Below are 20,801 nucleotides of genomic sequence, written 5' to 3' on the forward strand. Positions count from 1 at the left end.
TGGTCCGTAGTTTTTACGTTAATTGAGCATTTCATAGAAATTTGTCTTTTTAATCTCCTTCTATCCTTTCACGAAACAAATACATATAAACAATATCAAATAAAACCTTATCAACTATTTTGTCGGAAAGTATCGCGGATATGGATTGAAAACTTGTTCTTAATTAAATGGGACTGAAAGATTAATTAATATTTTTGGGATAGTATCAGGGGATAAACGAGTCCATTTATTCTCTCTTCTTCTTTTTCCCTAGTATCGAAATAAAATTTAAGTGAGAAATTCTTTTTATTTTACATAATTAGAGAATTGCGGTGAAGAATATTTTTCTCAAAAAAAGGAACATCGACAAAGCATCAGAATAAATGTATTCTGGATTAAGAGATATTTTCCATGGCATTGCTAGAGTTCCAAATATTTATTAAGTCATTGAACAGTTGATAAAATTAATGCAACAAGCGATGCGCAGGCGGCACGCATTCTTACATACGCTCTGAACTTCTTTTATTCCTTGAAGTTTCTCTTGGAAGAGGCATTCTCTGTTATGATTCTTTAATTGTACAAAATAAAAAAGAATATTATTACATCGATAACAACTATTCCATTGAAAGAAAAAATAAGGGGAGCAGCCTTTGTTCTAGAAGCCTTAAAAAATCTGTGATATATTAGATAATTAGTTCCCCTGACCCATTTAATTAAAAGAAAAGAATTGCTTTTATATTCGTAGAAAACTTTGATTAATCGTTGGCTATTTATTTATAGTTTCACAATATAATCAGTGATAAATAACATAATTTGATGTGCTAATTTTAATACGATGACAGACAATTTCCTTGATAGAAAATTTTCCTTAAGATTGTTTTTGTTCTTTTAAGTCACAGTATTGCAAATATTTTCGATTAATGAATATAATTGGCTTTATCAATAACGTTCAGAAGAGCAACAAATAAAATCCGATTGCGTGTTTACCGTCGTGCGTGACAATCAATAACAATATAAAAGTATATAAAGATTACATTATTCCATATATAGCAATAACGAAAAAAGAAGTAATGTTACTGTGAAATAAATACGTCCACTTTTTTGTATGTATTATATATTCACAAAATTTTAAAAATTCAAAAATTTAAATTTTCATTGATAAATAAACGTGGTACAATGTTAAAAAATATTGCATCATTTTACAACACATCGATAAATGTATGGTCAATATTTACGTTACGTGAAATATCGTTTGCTAAAATCAATTTTTAAATTCTTTTCCTACTTTTTATTGTTCGTATAAACAATTCTTCGGTAACAACTTATGACGAAGTCCATCAGCTATCGCCACACCAGTCAAACTGTATTTTAAACGCTAAATCTGCTTTGATAAAATAAGGATAATTTACGTAGTAAATTAACATTGGATTAAAATGACGAATGCATACTTTGATGATATACAATCATTCATGCGAGAAAATACATATTTATATAGGAAATAGTAAACAATACGCCATGAAAAACAATTAAAATATATTTCTCAATGCTAATAGCTTGCAAATACATATTTTGAATACCTATAGGAAACATAAAATTAAATGAATATTATACTTTCAGGAACAATAATTTTTTTCGATTTAATGTTGAACCTCTTTCATAAAATGTTCCTTTAGTTTCTTTAGCGCTTCGCTACGGTGTGAAATTTGATTCTTCACTTCTTTCGGTAATTCTGCATAGGTTTTATCACTGCCCAAAGGCTGGAAACATGCATCCCAACCGAAATCTCGTGGTCCTCGAGGACTCACGATGGTTCCATCGGTTCTACCCTGAAACAATAAAACCGGATCTTCCGGTTCTCCGGCGCAATAGGCAAAAGTGCAAAGCGCTTCCGCAGTTTTGTCTTCCCAACCATGGAGCATTTGGTACAATCCTTCTGGTCCTAATTTATCTAAGAACCATTTGATATAAGGTCCAGGCAATCCTTTCATTGCTTTGAAGCATAAACATGTGTCTTCAATAATAACAGGACCTTTTATTATATCTGCTGCTGTTCGACATTTGGAAACGCAAATCTCTTCTATCTCTCCTTGATATTCCGGAAGGTCCACCTTCATGTTTTTAACTTCTCGTGGAAAATTCTTTCCCAGAATAGTCACAAATTCCTCCAGTTTCTTTTCATTTCCGGTTACGAAGGTTATTGGTTTCGACATTCTGTAAAAGAATATGAAATCTAAAATTTCCCGCCTATTCTGATTTCTACAGTTGGTAAACATGTCGGCAAGAATACACATTATGAAAGCAAAAACGTAAGACGCATTGGCCTTCCTTCTCGAATAAATAAGATTAAATCATTATTAAAAGATATACATATATTATATGTAGATGCATATTTCATGACTCAACATTACGTTTGTCACATTTCTTTAGGTAATTACTACATATCTGATAAGAACTACCTTGCAATACTTCAGAATCGAACAAAACACGTGTGGAAGAGTATGTTTTCGCAACAGTGCTGCTAACTATAATTTCTTATTGTACTTACAATAAATGCAAAAGCATTTTTATAATTATTTAGAAAATAAATTTCATGAAAATTTCGTTCGCTTTGTCTCACCTCGTGAGGGATATAAATTGGAAAAAAAATGTATAAAAGTTACATATATACAAAATCTTTAAATTGACCTTAAGCTGATTTTAAATTAGGATATAATTAGTTATTGTAATATAATTATTATTAATTATTATTTAATATATTATTATTTTTTGCTTGTTGGAAATACCTAGGATATAGTATCTTATAGAGATATAGTTGATACATTTTCCTGAAAGTGGCGCTTATATTGTCAGATATTGTTTACTTTCACGTACTTAGAAGGGTCTTTTGTGAATGGTCAGTGAATGACTTGGATGTTGTTTCTGTTGTGGCTACGTTCATTGGTTAAAGTCAAAGGAATTGCTCAAAAATGCCGAGTCAAGAGGTTGTAACTACAAAAGTAGTCGTGCACCCTTTAGTTTTATTAAGTGTGGTCGATCATTTTAATCGTATGGGAAAAATTGGCAATCAGAAGAGAGTTGTTGGTGTTCTTTTGGGATGTTGGAGGGCTAAAGGCGTTCTAGACGTGTCAAACAGTTTTGCAGGTTAGGTTGATGCTACTATCATTCACTATTTGCTTTTGAGAGTTTTACCAACTTTTTTAATAAAATGGCATATTTTTTACTAATTTATCGTTCTTTTGATACCTTTATAAATAAAATGAAGTTATTTTTATCATAAAAATTTCTAATTTTAATAGCCTATATAGACATGCACACATTTCAAATTTTAGTTAAATGAATTAAGAATATCAAATATTATTATCTTTGTTTACAGTTCCTTTTGATGAAGATGATAAGGACAAAAGTGTGTGGTTCCTTGATCATGATTATCTTGAAAACATGTATGGAATGTTTAAAAAGGTCAACGGTATGTATCTATTGGAAACATAAGCACATGAGCTGATAAACAATCAGAATTTTATATTTCATTAATCCATTTTAGCCCGTGAAAAGGTAGTAGGATGGTATCATACTGGGCCCAAATTACATCAAAATGATGTTGCGATTAACGAATTAATCAGAAGATATTGCCCTAATTCTGTTTTGGTCATTATAGACGCTAAACCCAAAGATCTTGGTCTTCCAACAGAGGCGTATCAAGCTGTTGAAGAAGTTCACGATGTATGTTTCATAACATAATTGCTATGTAAATGTTAATTTATATTGTAATTAATATAACTGTAAATTGGTTACAGGATGGTTCCCCGACATCTAAGACCTTTGAACACATTCCTAGTGAAATCGGTGCAGAGGAAGCAGAAGAAGTAGGTGTAGAACATTTACTAAGAGATATTAAGGACACCACAGTTGGTACCCTTAGTCAAAGAATTACAAATCAACTACTAGGTTTAAAAGGTCTTCATGAACAAATTAGAGAAATTAGAGATTATTTGCTACAAGTTGGTAATGGAAAATTACCTATTAATCATCAGATTGTTTATCAACTACAAGATATTTTTAATTTACTGCCCGATATGACACAAAGTAGCTTCGTTGATTCATTATACGTGAAAACAAATGATCAAATGTTGGTTGTGTATCTTGCTGCTCTCGTTAGATCCATAGTGGCTTTACACAATTTGATCAATAATAAACTAACCAATCGCGATGCTGAGAAAAAAGAAACAGATAAGAAAGAAGCGAAAAAGGATGAGAAGAAAGAAGAAGAAAAAAAGGACGAAAAAGATAAAGCAAAAAATAAAAGTCAGTGAATGAAGTGAAACTAAGACTAATTTGTGTGATTGAGACTGTTAACATTGCAGAAGTTCACAAACGTTGCAGAGTTTGTTTATACATGTACAAATGTATTTTGTGCTTACAAACGATTGGTATTTCAAATTAACACCAAAATAAATCGAATGTTCGAATGTTAAAGTGGTCTATCATAGTATGATATATACATTAAATAAAAGATACGATAGTAGAACTGCAGTTACACATTTCCACCATTTATAGTAAATACGAATTATAGCAAGTATGTTGTACAATTAATAAGAATTCTGTATGAAACTACGTTTACAAGACATAATGCAATGAATGTTTTCACTGATAATTCTTTTCTTTCATACTAGGAATGAGCAACTGCTTCAAACTACTTATAACTTTTATATAATGTATCAATATCGGTAAAAAAAATTTCGTAATTTTTTCATAAACCAATACCATTCAATTGTCGTTCACGGCACGTTTGAATGTATCAACGTTTTCTATATCATCTGAAGGTAGCAGATAAGATTCTTATAACACACGATTCGTAGATATTATAAACATATTTTCTAGAGAAGTTAAGCTTTCTTAACTATCATACTGCGTTATTAATAAAAATCAATCATTCGGATTTATAATTTTATTTGTGTTTCATTACTACACAAAAACTCTGTGAACGCCATTACGATATGCACAATAAATCAATTGTGCATTTCTTTATATTATAAAATTTCATATCTGACCATAGGCATGAAGCACAAAATTGTGAACCTTTTATGGACATGTTATCTGTTTTTCATAATTACAACACTTTAACATTGTCCCGTAACACTTGGATTCTTTTTATCTTGTTTTTACTGTTCAGGCCGACCGATATTTTACACGTAATTAAGAGCACTTCAAATATTAATTATTTAATAAATTAATTGTGCTGGAGATATCTATATTTAATCTTCCATGTTTTTATATGAAAATGTACAAAATAAGAGAGAGATATATTTGACCCAATAAAGTCGATCGAGTCACACTAGTCTTTTCACCTCCACTGTATACTACACCAACAAAAGGTTCTAAATTAGTGTCGTTATAATGTTGAAAGTACCAGTTAAAGGAATTGTCTTCAAGAATCTCAGCATTTTCATTGGAAGATCCATCTATGCCAAACAATTTCTCCTCGGCATTCTCCAAATTTCGTTGAACAGCTTCTGCCACGGATTTTTGTTTCTCTGGTTCACCAGAGAGGCCAATACGCGGTGATGGAACTTTCGTTATCGTTGGCCTGCCTAGTGGACGCAGATTTGGAACCAACGAAGGTACTTGACCTCCTGGTATCAGGAACGCTGAAAGAGCCGATGCCTCTGTTTCTCGAGAAACTTGAGACGTGGAAGAAAAATTTTTCCGATTTTCCGAAAGGGTTGAACGGGAACTTGATCGTTCTGTTACGATAGTACTCGAGTCATCTGTAATTAATATTAAAGAAATATTTACTTGAAATTACGTGTAAAAAAAATTACGATACAAGCCACTTACCACTCGGCTCGTTTGAAATGTTTGTTACAGGACTGGACGTTTTTTGAAATCCGTTTACTTCAGTATCCCAGTAGGAATCTTTTTCTCCTTGTAATATCTCTGTTGATATTTCCTTTGTCGTTTCCAAGGCAGCTCTCGGAGTAGTCCAAACAATTCTACTCGCTACTTCTATTTGTGGCCTTTCTTCGCTTTTACTTGCTTTTTTAATCATCTCTAGAGTTTCTCCACTATAAATTTCGGTAGATGTAGAAGTTTCATTTGTTTCTTGCAATGACTCGTCTGCCGCGGGGCTCAAATCAGACGTCTTCGTTGAATTTGTAACAGCACTGAAAAAATGAACAATAAGATACGTATAACAATTCTTGTCTTATTTAACAACTTATTGACTCGTTTACCTGATGTTTTTCGTGTCAGTTACTTGCCAACGAGAATCTTGTTCATTAGTTGACACCGTGGACAACTCTTCCCTTTCTTTGGACCCTGCTTTAGGCTTGCTCGTTTTTGGATAAGCCCTTTCGACTTTCACCACCGTTCCATTTCCACTTTTCCATCGTTTTCGCCCTTCTTGAGTAATGTTTGAGTTTTGAACCCTTGAAGTTTCATTTTTAATCTGTTTTTCATAAGTTAGCCTGGGATCAACGATAGGTACAAATCCACCTTGTCCACGTGGTAACGGTACGAAACCACCTCTATGGATTTCCGGTTCTGTAGGTGGGAACATCCTGTAACGACCTCTTCCAGGTCTTCCCGAAGAATTCTTTCTTTCGAACTTCTTCCTCGAATTACCCCAAAGATTGAAATTGAGACTAGGCAAAGGAACCCCGAAAAAGGTAAAACCAGAGCTACTGGGAGAGGGAGGCATCGAAGTACCCTTTTTTATGGGAATCGTATTGTTCGTCGAAGGTTGAATCATCTCCGTTGTTTGAGTGGCTTTCACAGCTTCTGGTGCTATTGTAGTCAGAAACTGAGTCGACGTGAAAGTTACATTTGTCGTATTACTTTTGCTGTCTTGGTAATCCGGATAATCGTAGAAGTAATCAGTATCCTGAGTATTGGGAGGATTTTGTGTTGACGAGTCTTTCAGATTCATACGAAGTGGTACCATCTCCGTTGCTCCAAATACTGATAAAGTATTTATTAAGCATCTGATTGATAAACGAAAGTGATAATTTGCGAATATTACTCACTAGAAGAGGAGACAGGATACGGTGCAACGTCGATCATTTCCGCCTCGCAGCCGGGGTGGATCGGATCAATCTGTCTTTCGCGTTGACAATCCTGACGCGATAATCTAATTTCCTTGAATAAAGATCCGTCCGCGCATCTTGGACCTTCGGAGGAAGCTTGCTGCAGCCATCCCCTTAACCATAACATTCCACAGGAACACGAGAGTGGATTTCCTTTAATACGAGTAAAATTATTTTTACGAAACACTAGTATAGAATACCAAGTAGTAAAGAAAAGAAGAAATTTGATTACCATCGATATCTAAGACAGCGATGTTTGATCGCAATCTTTTGAACGCTGCTTCCGAAACGGAAGCCATTCGATTGCTTCTTAAACTGAGAACTCGAAGTCTCGGCATTTCATCGAAAGGCGAACCTTGGATGGTACAAATACGATTGTTGTCCATCTGCAATTAACATGGACAACATATGTAAAACGATCCGCTATCTTCTTAAATAACGATACAGCTACATTTGCAGAATAATTGCTCTACTAGCATAACGAGTGGCCTCGCACCACGCTTCGTGGCGAAGTTTCACTCTCGACGAGAAAGTATTCCCCGTTATTACTAAAGACTATCCCCACCACAGGCATATTTTTTCGTACTCGGTTTGCGTTTAATACGATCATTACGAAAATCGACTTTTATCACAACCATTCCATTCATTTTCACTCTCGAATACATCATTTGAAAGAAAGAGATATTTCGTTCACAAGTCATTAATTCTTTTTAATTAGCACATTTATTAGCAAATAATCTACGAAGCAATTAATTTCATCCTCAATTTTGTTTTACTTACTTTCAGCTCGACCAACCACTCCATCGATGCTAAACTGTTGCTCGATACCCTAGACAATCGATTATTGCTCAAATCTAAAACTTCCAGGGAACGCAAGCTCTCTAAACCAACGTAGTCCAACGAAGGTAAATGATTGTTGCTTAGATTAAGGAAGAGAAGGTGAGGCACGTTAATGAATGCGTTACTTGCAATTTCCTGGATCCGATTTTCCTGAAGTTCCGCGCTTTGCAGCAGTGGCAACTCGGTGAAAGCTCCGCTTGGAATTATCTACGTACGTATGTCCAGATAATTATAGCGACAGTAACCAATCGTTATAGTTTCTCGATTAAAATCAAAGGAACAACAAATATTTTCTGCTACCTGTAATCGATTTTTTCCAAGTCGTATCGCCTGCAATTCGGGCAGAGCTCTGATAGCGTTTCGTTCGATAATTCTCAGATCATTATTTTCCAGATCGATTAACGTTAACCGTGGCAAACCATCAAAGGCGCCTTCACGCAACTCGCGGATACGATTCCTGACAAGTTTGAGCTCGAGCAAGGCCGATAGACTGCTCAATGTTTCCGGCGACAGGATGTTCAGCTTGTTGAAGCTCAAGTCGAGTACCTGAAGAGCTGTTAAGCCGTGTAACGATCCGGGTAACTCGGTCAAAGTATTGTGCGACGCGTATAGTTCACGAAGGTCTCTGCAATTAACGTCGTTTCCTCCCTTTGATATGGAGTCATTAACAGGAACAGTCGTTTCCGACTTTGACAAATCGGTCTGCCTAAACGTATCTCGGCAGACTTAAGATCAGTTTGCAATAAAATGTTGAAATGAAAAATAGTAATTTTGATTGAAAAAAGAATAGAGGAAAACGTTTAGCGTTCAGAAACTAATACGCCAATAAGTTAAATGACTAAATTTCTAAAAAAAATTACCGTTTAAGGGACCGATCTTTTCGTTCGCATTTAAGCGATTAGAGTTCACTTGTTAAAGCAACAGAAACTGGTAGAAAATAAACGACACGCCAGGATGGTGCCATCTCGCAAATAGAAGGGGACATTCAACACGGGCATGAAGAACTTTCTAGGTACCAATTTGCTAGTGACGCAACCATATAACTACGAGTGAAACTGCTTTTCTACTCGCTTGTTGACGTGCAAAAAATGGCGCATCTTTACGTAGTTTTGTACGCATTATGGTACGAGTGTACTATATGATTATACACAAGAATATTTCATTTTGTTACCTGGTACTTGAAAAAGTTGCATGAGGTATTTGCGCAAGGTTGTTCCTGCTGAGATCCAATCTCTGTAATCGAATATTTTCCTGGAAGATATCTGGCCTTAGAACTTCCAAACGACTGCCCCGTAAATTTAAATCCATCAGCGATCTCAATGGTCTAAAACTTCGTCCATGTAGAGTGACTAATCGATTATATTTTAAGTCCAATTGCTCCAATCTCGACAACCCTTCGAATGCGCCGTCTTCTAAGATTCGAAGAGAATTGTAGCCGAAATTTAACTTTCTCAAGTTCGGCAGGTCGGTCAAAGTTCCTGGTGGTATTCTTTCGATTCCGTTTGCGCTGAGATCCAAGGACCTGAGAACTGGCAGATCGAGGTCTTGAGAAGACACAGCTGGTAGAACGATGATTCGATTCATAGGCATGTGAAGGTGTTCTATGTTTCTCGGTAAACCCGGAACTATCTCGAGCATTCGATTCCAACCGATGTCCAGTTCGTAAAGATTAGCTAAATGATGAAACGTGAGGGGATGAAGAACCGAGAGCGCGTTTCCAGAAATGTTGATGTGCTCTAAAGCCGGTGTACCCATGAACGAGTCAGGCTCTATAAGGCCTACAGCGTTTCCGCTCATATCCAAACGTCTCAAACTTGGCAAATTTGCTAATAAACGAGGCTCTATATGACGAAAGTAGTTTTCTGAAAGATCTAGACCCTGAAATTGTAATAGAGCACGATTAAGCTAGAACATAGAGAATGTTTCATCGTCGACCACTTACTTTCAATGATGGCAAGTTCCAGAACGGCGCTTCCAATAAGTTTGACAAAGAATTATTTTTCAATCTAAGTTCCCTAAGAGCGGGCATCGCGGTGAAGGTTTCTCTCTGCAGAAAGGCCACTCTATTGTGATCAAGGTGAAGTCTTTCCAGTGTGAGATGCCCCCTGAGTGCCCCAAATGGTATCTCCTCGATTTGATTGTGACTAACATCGAGAAACTTCAATCTAGGCAAAGCCTCCATTATCGATCTCAGTTCAGTCACGTGACTTAGATCGTTGTTGATCATCCACATCTCCTCCAAGATGTTTCCGGGCCTGCGCGGGAAGAACTCGGGATGTATGCGATGTATTAGATTGTGATTGAGATCTACGGTCTTCAATGCTGGCATTCTTTGAAATGCTCCAGCGAACACCTCGGTAATATAATTCCTTGATAAGTACAAGCGAGAGAGAACAGATAAGTCTGTGAAGGCTCCTTCGCCAAGACGATTTATGCGATTTCTGTCCAGTCGTATCACCGAAAGCGAAGGTAGATCCATACAGGCACGGCCGATCATGCCAGCGTCCACGATCGAGTTTCCAACCAACGAGACCTCTTTCAATTCTGGTAAATCTATCAATGCTCGAGGATGAACCCAATGAACTCCACAGTCTGTGATGTTTATCAACTCGAGACGCGATAGGCTACGAAACAGGCCAGCTTCTAAACGTATCAGACGTGGACTACCAAAAACGTGGAACTGTTCCAAATTGGTCAAGTCTCGAAAATTTCTTGGAGCCAATTCTAGTAAAGCCGGAGAGTTGATCTGGAGATATCTGAGCTTTGGCAGTCCAGAGAATTTAGGCAGCTTTTTCATTGCTTTACTCTGCAAGGTTACTGCCTCGAGACCCTGCAGATTTTCCAAGCTATCTACTGGCAAGGAACGCAAATCTGGTTCCACGACAAATAGTTCTAAGAGAGAGTCGTGAAGTCCCTCTAGCCACCCTGACGACACTCTTTCAAGGCGATTATTTCGGAGCATTAAACGAAGAACACGTAAAGTAGCAAAAACTTTGCCTGGTAGACTAGGCAGATTGTTGTTCTCCAGGATCAATTCGTCTACCGGTCGATCTAAATAATGACTCACTGCCTTTAGACCCTCGAGAACTTTTGGTAGCTCACTATGGCTGCACCTATTGACATATAAGGAATAAATTTCATCCGACTGGTCTTTTCCCATATTTGAAGTACGACACTTGCCATATTTGAATCTCCATGTCACGAGTAGAACATCTGCAAGGTAGAATCCTCTCCTGAGTAGGACATCCGTACTCTGAACCTAACTGAGCACTGACACTGATACAGAACAGTGTCAGGAACCAGCCAGTTATAAAGAGGTTTCCACCCCACGGTAGTTTAACCATAGCGCATTTGGATCTTGGTCTACGACCTTAAATACCAGTCCCACATCTTCTGAAAAAATGATTTAATCTCTAACGCGCAACTAACAATTTTTCCTTCTTTTTAAATTGTAAAAGCGTAACACGCGTTCGTTTCTTTGTAAAATTGGTCGTGATCATCGAGTGTTAAACCACCCTTGGATGTCACGGTATTTTCTATGCGTAAACCAAAGGACGCACGGTAGATATATGTGTATACGTACTGTCTACACGTCACGGTTGTAGACGACAAAATTAATGCTTCGTACCGTAAGCAAAGCTAAAGACCGCTAGGACAATCTTTCCCCGCAATAATTACCATCGCCACAAAATTACACGACATAGCTATATTATATCTCTCGCGAGCAAATTAAAATGTTTGTCGTAAATGCAACAAACAGCATAGTGTTTCAAAATGCGAAGCATATGTCACGAACGACGCTAAAATATACTTCGACGTCCTATCGTGTCGTCGAACGACTTAAAGAATGGAGCATTGAAGTAAAGCACTGACTTAAGGGAATCGATACGGAAGAGGAAAGTCTTTTTACTCTATCTGATAGAATGAAAACAAAGGTGTTCTTCGAGGATAGTGTCACGGGTGACCACGTGTGTTTCATAATGCGCCTTCCGTAAGTAGGAACAATCGGACGACCTGGAAAAGCAGTCAGACATAAAGAATGTCGATATCACGGTGATCATTAATAAAGAAAGGTTTAATTAAAGATCTATGTGTCAGTTGAAAAGGCCGATTTATACCGCGTACTTCGTTGCAAATTTAAGGGAGCAAATCAGAATTGAGGTATACAGGTCGTTACACTCGCGTGATTGCATTTGCATTGCTCCAAACTAGACTACCTGATTGTTAGGAAATCGCTTTTCATCGTTCAGTGAACTTTCAAATTAAACTATTGAATTCGACTTGATACTAAACAAGCGAGTCTTTTCTATGGACATTCCCTGACAAAACGGGTCTTCGCGTGACTCGAGCTGATTCTGCAAACAGTTGACATAATCCTTCGTTGTGTGGTCTACTAGTGGTAAATTACAACGTGTACAATCGATACAGGTGCAGCACCTCTTCTATTGCAATCGTTATCGTCTATAACTACGATCGAATCATAGCGATCGTATGTGATACTAGTGAAAGTGATATAGCTACGCTTCTTTCGTTTCCTTCCTTGGCTCTGTTTCTCTTTAAACCGCACCAAGTGTAACTACATGGAATTATGCGACTTTAAAATTGGTTGCAAGCGAATTGAGACAACGTTGAATAATAGGAACAGTGTTGTTCCATATATATATGTATTCGTTACTATCCACGACGAAATTATTCTTTGACGTGATGATCTGAAAAAATGAAACTATCCAACCCTTCTGTCTATTCGATCATTCCTACCTTTTGACTCCGTTTAACTCGCCAAAAGTCTCGACTTATTTCTGGGAATGGGAACGTTCTCTTCCTCTTGGGATTTCGATGGTTTCCATAAAACTGTACTATCTTGAGCAAGAGATTAAACAGCACTGTTTGTTCACAAATAAAAAAATAGCACGTCGCGTATTTTGGCGTTGTTTCGAAAAGCTAGAGCGTCGGTGCGCTCGTTACGAACAGATACGGGCTAACTACACGAAGAAGTTTTGTGCAAAGCGTGCTGATGCACAAAGTCGAGGGGAGAAGATGACTGTGGCGTGGGTGATGGCGAGCGAGACGAAAAGAGAATTGCGAAGTGCCGTGTCCAACCACCGTGAAGGCACGCTTCCAGGAAATTCTTCCCTTTCCACCAAATCTTTACCATACGTGCCAAATTTGACAAATTTCAGATTTAGGATCAACCGTTTTTAAATGTTTTCGCACTTCGAGCATGTCAAAAGATTTTCAAGACGCTACGATTAATTTACAATTATAGAGGATATTTCATAAGCATTGCAAAGATCGAGTAAACTTGAAGCTTGAAAGAAATTAATATTTTCGTACTACTTGATTTTATTCTCTTACTGTAAATAAATTCTATTTATCATGATGTTAGACAATTCTTCGACTTAAATCGACAAGAATCACGATTTTCATGATTTTCCTAGGAACGTGCAGCTAAATATGTTCCAGTCCAGATGACACGAGTTCCGTCTTCTCTTATTCACTTTTTTTTTAAATGCAGGAAACATGCATTAGTTAGATTCGAAATATGTAATATTGCAGAAAATTTCCATTCGTCTCTAGCTAATCGGTATAAGATTACCATTTATCCAGGACTGGTATCTGAATAGTTGAATACGTAAAAAAGTGGATTGCTTTTGGTATGTACGTCTGCCTGAAAGATACAATTTTCAAGTATTGGAAACATATAGTTAAAGAATACATAGTAATACTTAATTTCTATTAATAATCGATAAATTTCTGTAAAATTAATGGCAGATTACAGAGACGAACAGGCGTCTTATTCGGATAGATTTACCATTGATCAGAGAGTTCTGTACTTATTGATGCACCAACACAAGTTAAAGAACTAATCCGTGTTACAACTGGTTTCTCTATAATATTGCGTGATTATGCGTGCCTGTGGCACTTGTTTATCGTGATCGAGTCGAGAAAGGTCCCCAATTTTCCATGGTTCTTTGAAAATCACGTCTTTTTGCGCGGATAAAAGTTTTTTCCTCGAGCTATTTTCCTTTTTGAGTTCATATGACTGTGCTGTAATCGACGAAACATATAGAAGTAATTTTCTTTCGATAAAAAGAACCATCGCTCCTTCCGTCACTACAATTTTTCTTTCGAATCTCGAGATATGTGGTGCAAGAATTTCTCAAAAACTTCTCAGTGGTTCGCAAGAAATACTTTGAGACATTATCACATTACAAACAATTGTTCGTCGCGAGAAATTAGAAAAACTGGGATCAATAGATCGTATACTACCGAAAGATCACCAAGGATACTTATTACTGGTGAGTACGTTTTACGAAACCAGTTAGGGCTTTTAGAACCAGTTGGCCTTGTTATACATCACACAATTTTCACGCCAATGCTCCAAGCAAAAGGTACACATATGTATACACGTAACTTAACTTATCTGAAAATCTGAGGAATAAAAGCAAGCAAATTATTTAATTGTTGAAAAATAGGTAGTCACGACTTTACATTTGCACAAAAATAGAATATTCGCTTTTTACTTATTCTGAATTAAAAAGAACAAAAAAAAACGTGTTTTCCTGTACATTAATCGTTATCAATAAAAATCTACTTGACATTTACGATATATTTATATCTTTATAAGGTGGTCTCGGGCAACTGGGTACTGAGTGTGCGAAACTACTTCGTAAAAATTACGGAAGCGAAAACGTGATATTATCTGACATAATCAAACCGACAGAAGAAAATTTATCCAACGGACCATTCATTTTTGCTGATATTCTCGATTTTAAAGGGCTTCAAAAAATTGTGGTCAATTACAGAATCGATTGGCTAATTCATTTTAGCGCTCTTCTCAGCGCTGTAGGCGAGCAGAATGTTCCTCTAGCAGTGAGAGTCAATATAGAAGGTAACATAATGTTTCAAGTTTTACGATAAGATAGACAATATTTCGGTGAAATGGAATGTCGCACCAAGTGAATCTGTCATTGTGATAACAATTATATTGTTAACGTAATCATAAAAGAAAGTAAACGAGAGAAAGTAGCTTTCTTAGATATCTTTGAAAAAGATCTTCGTGCAATGAGACAAGTAGAATTGTTATTCGAAACGTAAAAACTTAAACCGAAAAAAGTGTAAAAATCTCTAAACTATACTTATAGATTAAGGGAAAGTTCTATAGAAAATTAATGTTTCATCTTAGGAATGCACAATGTGATTGAACTGGCAAAGCAGTACAAATTAAGAATATTCATTCCATCAACAATCGGAGCCTTTGGACCAGATTCACCACGGAATCCTACTCCAAATGTAACTATTCAGCGTCCACGAACAATTTATGGTGTTAGCAAAGTCCATGCTGAGTTATTAGGTGAATATTATCATCACAGATTCGGGCTTGACTTCCGCTGTCTTCGATTTCCGGGAGTCATTAGCAGTGACCCACCAGGTGGTGGTACCACAGGTGTACTTTTTATCATATTTTATTCATTTTTTACTCTTTATTCTCCCTCCTGCATTGTTTATTATTTTTTATTTATAAAGAATGAAATTGTATCATAAAAACATTTTCCTGTATCAAGAAATGGAGCATCATGATTAGAATAACAACATAATAGCGCAATTCATTGGTTTTTAAGGACAATGGTATTAGTAAATTGTTGAGCGTCTCTTGATCATGAACCGTGAGATCGCTTCTTGCGTTTCCCTTGTCTCCTGAAGCGTAAATTTTAAAACAGTAAAATCACATGATAAATAAAACCATAATTTGTAATAAAAAATAATATTCTGTAGGTAATTAATAATTGTACGATATTGTATATACATTTTTTTGCAGACTACGCAGTTGCAGTTTTCCATGAAGGATTATTTGCTAAAAAATACGAATGCTATTTAGAACCTTATACCAGATTACCAATGATTTATATTGAGGATTGCTTATCAGCACTTTTTCAGTTTTTAAACGCTCCAAACGAACAATTACAAAGAAGAGTATACAACGTTACTGCCATGAGTTTCACACCTGAAGAATTATTTAATGAACTTAAAAAGCACGTACCTGATTTACAGATTTCGTATAAGCCGGACGCAAGACAATATATTGGTTGGTCTATAACACACAATACATATATTAGTATCGATATGTATAAAGATAATATACTGTTCAAATTTTAGCTGAAAGCTGGCCTCAAGTTTTTGATGACAGTGAAGCGCGTCGGGACTGGGGTTGGCGACATAAATACAACCTGGAAAAACTCGTAGAATCAATGATTCGCGATGTGAAAAAAAATATGTCAAACAAAAGATCATTAAAGGAGGTCAACAGTTATGTATAATATAAAATCATTTAGGAAATAATTTATATAAATTAGCCAAGGTATAAAAATATTATTTATTTTACAACAAAAACACGATACAAAGTTTAGCAAATATATTTTTATACTTCACATGTCTTCACTCATTAATTGAGCGATATCATCATCATTAAGATGATTTTCGATCCTTTTTGGGGTTGGTCTAGCAGCTCTAGTCGGGGTCGAGTTCATTCTTGCCATTCTTCTTGATGGTGTGGAACCTTTATCTATACTTCTCGAAGGTGTCATTGCACTTCTTAAAGGTGTACTAACATTTCTGTCGATGTTTCGGGGAGTACCAATTCCAGGACTACCAATATTGTGCCTCCCACTTTGTGAGAGTCTTTCTTTGTTTTCAGGTTCTGCATACAAAATAAAAATAAGTTTATTTGTTAACATAATTCCTATATATCTCCCTAATATGAAATACTATTGCACCTGCTGCATTATCCTTAGACAATATGGCACGACTTTCCATGAAATATACATTTGGATGATTAATAGGTTTATCTGGTAAACGATCATGTATAAATTCAAAATATGCTGTACAAGCACCAAAGTAATTTTGTTCTTTAGCAAGGTCTGTTATTTCATTAATACCTGAAGTATACAAGATTGTAGGTATCATTCCTTAGAATTTATAAGTAAAAGAACAATATTCTTACTTGCTGCAGTTACACCATAATTAAATAATTTTTGTCTCAACGATCCTTGATCCATGTGTTTAAATGGACAACCATGATATTCTCCAGCACTTACAGCAGAAGATATAATTTTTGTACACCCAAGAGGAGTGTAATTTGTTTGTTTACCCTCTTTACCATAAGTATGCCTTATAGTATAGGCATATTCTTTATCAAATTTTCCTGGGTCAATTTTCTTTGTGAATTCGGTTTTCCAGAAGGATAAAGCATCTTCCAATGTTACTCCTATACCTTTTATAAATAAACCATACTGAATACGCCCACTGTTTTTTAGATGGTGGTGAGTTCTAAGTGCTTCGTGTAATACTCTCATGCACAAAGGATACGAAGTTTTCGATAACTGAAAATTATGTAATATTATACAAATGTAAGATTATGAGAAATAAATTAATTACCTCATCCAACTTATCTATAGGTGTAGCAGCACTAGTCCAAAGAACAGTTGTCCTTTCAGAAACATTATGTACAGATTTGAGACACGAGGCTATTCTTTCATCACCATACATACGTCCAACAGACATTCTTGCATCCTAATGTTGAAAACAGAATCAAATTAGTCACACATTAAACAGAATTTGGTTAATTAATATAATAAAGGAAACTTACTGGCATACCATCAACTAAATTTTTCCTAAAACAAGAAACAAACAAAGATACTAAGTCAGTTTGTGGTATAAATGCTATTCCTTGATTCAGATAAACCCTGCGTGATCTAATTAAATCAGTGACTTTTTGAAAGGGCACTTTATAAAACTCTGTCATATCAACATTTTTTACTTTTGCGGTGGATGAACCAAGTTCTTCCCTAAGTTCATCTTTTTCTTCTGATGTAATCTTAGAAAAATAACATTAAAGATAACAATCAAAACTTGGAATAATCAACTTATATTTTATTTTACTAATTTTATTTCTTACTTGCTGGCAATCAATTTTATGCATACTAAGTAACTTTTCTACTCCTTCTTTATCTAATGAGTTGAATCTTAATTTAAAAAACTCTACTTCTTGATTAATAAACCATGTTTGATTATCTGGCTCAAAACAATGTGATAGCCTCAATATAAAATGTGATATATGATCCTTTCTTCTATACTGTAAATCTGTTTCTGTCGGTGTTTTGCATCCCTTTGCATACAAAAGATGTGCATAATATTTAAGTCCATCTTTAGTTAAAGCTGTGTTTAGATTTTGTTTACGCTCTTCTAATGTCTTAAAATCTGTTCTATTTGCATTGTTTTCAATGTGTAATAAAACTATAAATAATTATATGTAGTTACGTACAATTGGAACTATTTTGATACACAACTCTTAAATTTTATAAATATACAAAGAAACAATTATTAAATAGTTTAATTTTATAAATATACAAAGAAACAATTATTAATTAATCATGACATTCCACAATACTTACGTCTTAATCTTTCTTTAGCCAATTGTTCAAATTCTGTAAGTAGTACTTCACCTCTTGGAGGAAAATCATACATTTGTAGATCATGAGGATAGATATCCTCAAGATCATTACTTTTCACTTTAATTGCATATCGTCTTCTTTTAGTATATTCCATTTTTTAAAAATAAATATATCCACTCTACCTGTCACATCAAATACATTTATAAATTTATTGCTTTAAACAGATTATTTAAATAATTTGTATAGTAGAAATTTTATATAATAATTACAATTAATAAAATTACTGATAGGTAAACACGTACCTATTTGACGATACTTTATTCGTTGCATACGATCAATTTAACGTTAAGGCACTTAAGCAGCCATTACTATAGCACTATCTTTCCCGCGCTTTTTTCCCGCTATTTTTCGATCGAAACTGTTCAATAGGGAAGGTAATGCAAAAAAAAGTATATTGTGTTCATTAAAAAATTTTAATATGTGTTTAGACGTAGAAAATTATGATAAATATCAATATATATTTATTAAAAATTAATATACAATCGTCAGTATTTTGGTATAGAAAAATGTAATTCTTAGTTACAGTCTAGTATCCAGTAAGAATGTATATTAAAAGAGGATTGTACATCGTTAAATACATGTATTATAGTTTAGAATTCTTACGTGCCACTGCAATAGAAACATTTTTTAATTGAAGGGGAGCTAAATGGCCATCGGCGCTATCAAAATTTTGAACATAAAGCTCTTTCACTTGCAGATTGAAAAATTCCATTCTATTTTTTATGGGAGATATGTCTCGAAATTCAGAGATGGTGATATCGGTTCTATCAATGATTTGTTTGTCAAGTAAATTGACTTTATTTGGATACATCGAGTCACCTGGTAAAACGTGTACTTTTCCATCTTGTAATTCTACCTGTATCTAATAATATACATATGTATTATTTTAAAATCATTTCTTAAGTATTAGAATGAGATTTTTTCAAGTTCTTTTACATACTGGTAAATTTAAGAGCACCCCCATTTTACCACGATCGACTGCGAAATCTAGTAAATTATGTATGCTTTCGAACTTTGCTATTCTTGCAATTTCGTACTGTTGAGGAGGGGGAAATGCAGCATTAGGAGATGAAAATAAAAAATTCCCGGGCATGTCCCACTAAATTTCAAAAGCAATATTATATATATATATGTCATATTATATTATATATATTATATTATACTGATATATGATATTTGATTATTACAACAATCTTACTTTCAAATCTTCCATTTCTGTAATCTCATAAATGGTTTGAGGCATAGTTGCAATACAAGCCAAATAAAAAGCAGTGTCATAACGTCGTCCAATAAAACAAGTTGGTGTTAACCAATTACTCCATTCATAAAGAGACCATAGATCTGGATAACAGTTAAAATCTTTGCACAATGTATAAAATTCTCTGGCATCGTTGTGCACCCTTGTTTGCCAATTATATAATTCACTTTCAGAAACTAAAAAGAGACGAGAAATAAAAAAGGAGAAAAGAGAAAATTGTCATTTATTTATTTACTTTAACGAAACAGATTTTATTTTTGCGATAGAAACATTATCAAACAAATTACTTTTTATGTGTTGCGTCCAACCAAGATCAGTCATCTCTTCTCGTGATTGCTTGCAAAGAAGTATACCAGATTCTTCGAAAGTCTCACGAATTGCAGTAATTCGTAATGAAACTTCTCTTGGTAATTCATTCGGTTTAAATTTGAAAATTTGAGGACGATTTGGAGCATTAGGACTCAAAGATTTAAAACTATTGGCATCAAAACCGAAGGCGGAATAAATATTGTGCCATTTTAAATCAGCATCGGATGGATCTATTACTCCTCCAGGAAATACATATGTACTTGGCATGAACTTCGAATTCCGATGACGTTTTAGACATAGTAGATTGTAATTATACTGAAACTAGATATTATTATCAAAACTTTGAATGTAGTATTTAATAGCTACTTTTCTGACAAAAAATATAAATCAAAGAACGATTTCGGTGTATAAAATACGATTCGATTATCGATATTATATTCATAACCTTAAGCTTGGTTATGTTTTATTTTTTTTTTTTTTTTTTTGCTACAATAATAAGAATAATGATCAAAGCAACATTTAATTATAAATACTTTAATCAAATTTACCTTTGTAGAAGACGGGCGAATATATCTTTGTGTTTGACGTGCAGCTAATATTAAGCTAGCAGAATCTTTCCACGCTTTCATTTTTTTATTAATTAACGTACTTTGATTTTATGTTAATATTTGTAATTTATGAAATTTTTTAATAAAAAAAAAATTTACAAGGTTATGTGATCCCACAAGATGTATTTATAACTTATAACCTAATTGACTATATCTGTATATATATACGATCTAAAGAAGATAATCTTCAGTAACAAAATAAATGAATCATCAA

At 34.8% G+C, this 20,801-nt stretch overlaps 6 protein-coding genes and 1 long non-coding RNA gene across 10 annotated transcripts; 3 read left to right on the forward strand and 4 right to left on the reverse strand.

The window, feature by feature from the left end:
* Positions 1 to 1,564: 1,564 nt before the first annotated feature.
* LOC117231570 (inosine triphosphate pyrophosphatase) lies at positions 1,565 to 2,613 on the reverse strand. The gene is made up of 2 exons (XM_033490131.1): positions 2,436 to 2,613; positions 1,565 to 2,190 (listed from the first exon to the last, which is right to left on the reverse strand). Exon 2 carries the CDS (start codon positions 2,187 to 2,189, stop codon positions 1,617 to 1,619), a length of 573 nt encoding a protein of 190 aa, XP_033346022.1. The 5' UTR covers position 2,190; positions 2,436 to 2,613; the 3' UTR covers positions 1,565 to 1,616.
* A 205-nt stretch (positions 2,614 to 2,818) lies between these two features.
* On the forward strand, positions 2,819 to 4,915 carry LOC117231568 (26S proteasome non-ATPase regulatory subunit 7). The gene is made up of 4 exons (XM_033490128.1): positions 2,819 to 3,120; positions 3,353 to 3,445; positions 3,521 to 3,699; positions 3,774 to 4,915. The coding sequence occupies exons 1-4, from the start codon at positions 2,946 to 2,948 to the stop codon at positions 4,287 to 4,289; spliced, it is 963 nt and encodes a 320-aa protein (XP_033346019.1). The 5' UTR covers positions 2,819 to 2,945; the 3' UTR covers positions 4,290 to 4,915.
* A 222-nt stretch (positions 4,916 to 5,137) lies between these two features.
* LOC117231563 (protein artichoke) lies at positions 5,138 to 11,063 on the reverse strand. Its single transcript, XM_033490119.1, has 9 exons — positions 9,844 to 11,063; positions 9,073 to 9,779; positions 8,202 to 8,526; positions 7,842 to 8,108; positions 7,294 to 7,447; positions 7,002 to 7,214; positions 6,210 to 6,936; positions 5,815 to 6,140; positions 5,138 to 5,744 (listed from the first exon to the last, which is right to left on the reverse strand). The coding sequence occupies exons 1-9, from the start codon at positions 11,059 to 11,061 to the stop codon at positions 5,248 to 5,250; spliced, it is 4,434 nt and encodes a 1,477-aa protein (XP_033346010.1). The 5' UTR covers positions 11,062 to 11,063; the 3' UTR covers positions 5,138 to 5,247.
* On the forward strand, positions 7,973 to 8,659 carry LOC117231572. The gene is made up of 2 exons (XR_004492993.1): positions 7,973 to 8,112; positions 8,295 to 8,659. It is a non-coding gene; the product is annotated as an uncharacterized LOC117231572 (long non-coding RNA).
* On the forward strand, positions 11,062 to 16,332 carry LOC117231566 (L-threonine 3-dehydrogenase, mitochondrial). Of its 2 annotated transcripts, none has more exons than XM_033490123.1 (5): positions 11,062 to 14,200; positions 14,530 to 14,793; positions 15,088 to 15,348; positions 15,721 to 15,987; positions 16,059 to 16,332. In XM_033490123.1, exons 1-5 carry the CDS (start codon positions 14,044 to 14,046, stop codon positions 16,217 to 16,219), a joined length of 1,110 nt encoding a protein of 369 aa, XP_033346014.1. In that variant the 5' UTR covers positions 11,062 to 14,043; the 3' UTR covers positions 16,220 to 16,332. The 2 variants fall into 2 exon arrangements, with proteins under 2 accessions (XP_033346014.1, XP_033346015.1); XM_033490124.1 differs by having other exon boundaries at positions 15,088 to 15,255.
* LOC117231565 (DNA primase large subunit-like) lies at positions 16,252 to 18,756 on the reverse strand. The gene is made up of 8 exons (XM_033490122.1): positions 18,655 to 18,756; positions 18,353 to 18,534; positions 17,857 to 18,194; positions 17,548 to 17,775; positions 17,337 to 17,471; positions 16,903 to 17,281; positions 16,676 to 16,837; positions 16,252 to 16,599 (listed from the first exon to the last, which is right to left on the reverse strand). The coding sequence occupies exons 2-8, from the start codon at positions 18,504 to 18,506 to the stop codon at positions 16,328 to 16,330; spliced, it is 1,668 nt and encodes a 555-aa protein (XP_033346013.1). The 5' UTR covers positions 18,507 to 18,534; positions 18,655 to 18,756; the 3' UTR covers positions 16,252 to 16,327.
* On the reverse strand, positions 18,751 to 20,786 carry LOC117231567 (nucleoside diphosphate-linked moiety X motif 19-like). Of its 3 annotated transcripts, XM_033490126.1 has the most exons (6): positions 20,528 to 20,786; positions 19,958 to 20,300; positions 19,611 to 19,846; positions 19,353 to 19,511; positions 19,016 to 19,274; positions 18,751 to 18,770 (listed from the first exon to the last, which is right to left on the reverse strand). In XM_033490126.1, the coding sequence occupies exons 1-6, from the start codon at positions 20,606 to 20,608 to the stop codon at positions 18,754 to 18,756; spliced, it is 1,095 nt and encodes a 364-aa protein (XP_033346017.1). In that variant the 5' UTR covers positions 20,609 to 20,786; the 3' UTR covers positions 18,751 to 18,753. The 3 variants fall into 3 exon arrangements, with proteins under 3 accessions (XP_033346017.1, XP_033346018.1, XP_033346016.1); XM_033490127.1 differs by lacking the exon at positions 18,751 to 18,770 and having other exon boundaries at positions 18,873 to 19,274; positions 19,958 to 20,294; XM_033490125.1 differs by lacking the exon at positions 18,751 to 18,770 and having other exon boundaries at positions 18,873 to 19,274.
* Between the last annotated feature and the right edge of the window lie 15 nt (positions 20,787 to 20,801).

The sequence above is a fragment of the Bombus vosnesenskii genome, unplaced genomic scaffold, assembly GCF_011952255.1.
Source record: "Bombus vosnesenskii isolate JDL3184/JDL3185 unplaced genomic scaffold, Bvos_JDL3184-5_v1.1 scf7180000013273, whole genome shotgun sequence".
Lineage (NCBI taxonomy): Eukaryota > Metazoa > Arthropoda > Insecta > Hymenoptera > Apidae > Bombus > Bombus vosnesenskii.

Excerpts from the sequence above, each read along its gene's own strand:
- LOC117231565 (XM_033490122.1), bottom strand. The coding sequence starts at position 18,506 with ATGGAATATACTAAAAGAAGACGATATGCAATTAAAGTGAAAAGTAAT. Across the intron at positions 17,472-17,547 it reads ATTTAGTTGATGGTATGCCA|GATGCAAGAATGTCTGTTGG; the intron begins GTAAGTTTCCTT and ends TTTCAACATTAG. Across the intron at positions 17,282-17,336 it reads CTATAGATAAGTTGGATGAG|TTATCGAAAACTTCGTATCC; the intron begins GTAATTAATTTA and ends CATAATTTTCAG.
- LOC117231566 (XM_033490123.1), top strand. The coding sequence starts at position 14,044 with ATGTGGTGCAAGAATTTCTCAAAAACTTCTCAGTGGTTCGCAAGAAAT. Across the intron at positions 14,201-14,529 it reads ACCAAGGATACTTATTACTG|GTGGTCTCGGGCAACTGGGT; the intron begins GTGAGTACGTTT and ends TATCTTTATAAG. Across the intron at positions 15,988-16,058 it reads GGACGCAAGACAATATATTG|CTGAAAGCTGGCCTCAAGTT; the intron begins GTTGGTCTATAA and ends TTCAAATTTTAG.
- LOC117231563 (XM_033490119.1), bottom strand. The coding sequence starts at position 11,061 with ATGGGAAAAGACCAGTCGGATGAAATTTATTCCTTATATGTCAATAGG. Across the intron at positions 9,780-9,843 it reads GGAACTTGCCATCATTGAAA|GGTCTAGATCTTTCAGAAAA; the intron begins GTAAGTGGTCGA and ends TTACAATTTCAG. Across the intron at positions 6,937-7,001 it reads GTATCCTGTCTCCTCTTCTA|TATTTGGAGCAACGGAGATG; the intron begins GTGAGTAATATT and ends ATACTTTATCAG.
- LOC117231570 (XM_033490131.1), bottom strand. The coding sequence starts at position 2,189 with ATGTCGAAACCAATAACCTTCGTAACCGGAAATGAAAAGAAACTGGAG.
- LOC117231567 (XM_033490125.1), bottom strand. The coding sequence starts at position 20,608 with ATGAAAGCGTGGAAAGATTCTGCTAGCTTAATATTAGCTGCACGTCAA. Across the intron at positions 19,512-19,610 it reads CAGAAATGGAAGATTTGAAA|TGGGACATGCCCGGGAATTT; the intron begins GTAAGATTGTTG and ends TTTGAAATTTAG. Across the intron at positions 19,275-19,352 it reads GGGTGCTCTTAAATTTACCA|ATACAGGTAGAATTACAAGA; the intron begins GTATGTAAAAGA and ends GTATATTATTAG.
- LOC117231568 (XM_033490128.1), top strand. The coding sequence starts at position 2,946 with ATGCCGAGTCAAGAGGTTGTAACTACAAAAGTAGTCGTGCACCCTTTA. Across the intron at positions 3,121-3,352 it reads CGTGTCAAACAGTTTTGCAG|TTCCTTTTGATGAAGATGAT; the intron begins GTTAGGTTGATG and ends CTTTGTTTACAG. Across the intron at positions 3,446-3,520 it reads AATGTTTAAAAAGGTCAACG|CCCGTGAAAAGGTAGTAGGA; the intron begins GTATGTATCTAT and ends AATCCATTTTAG.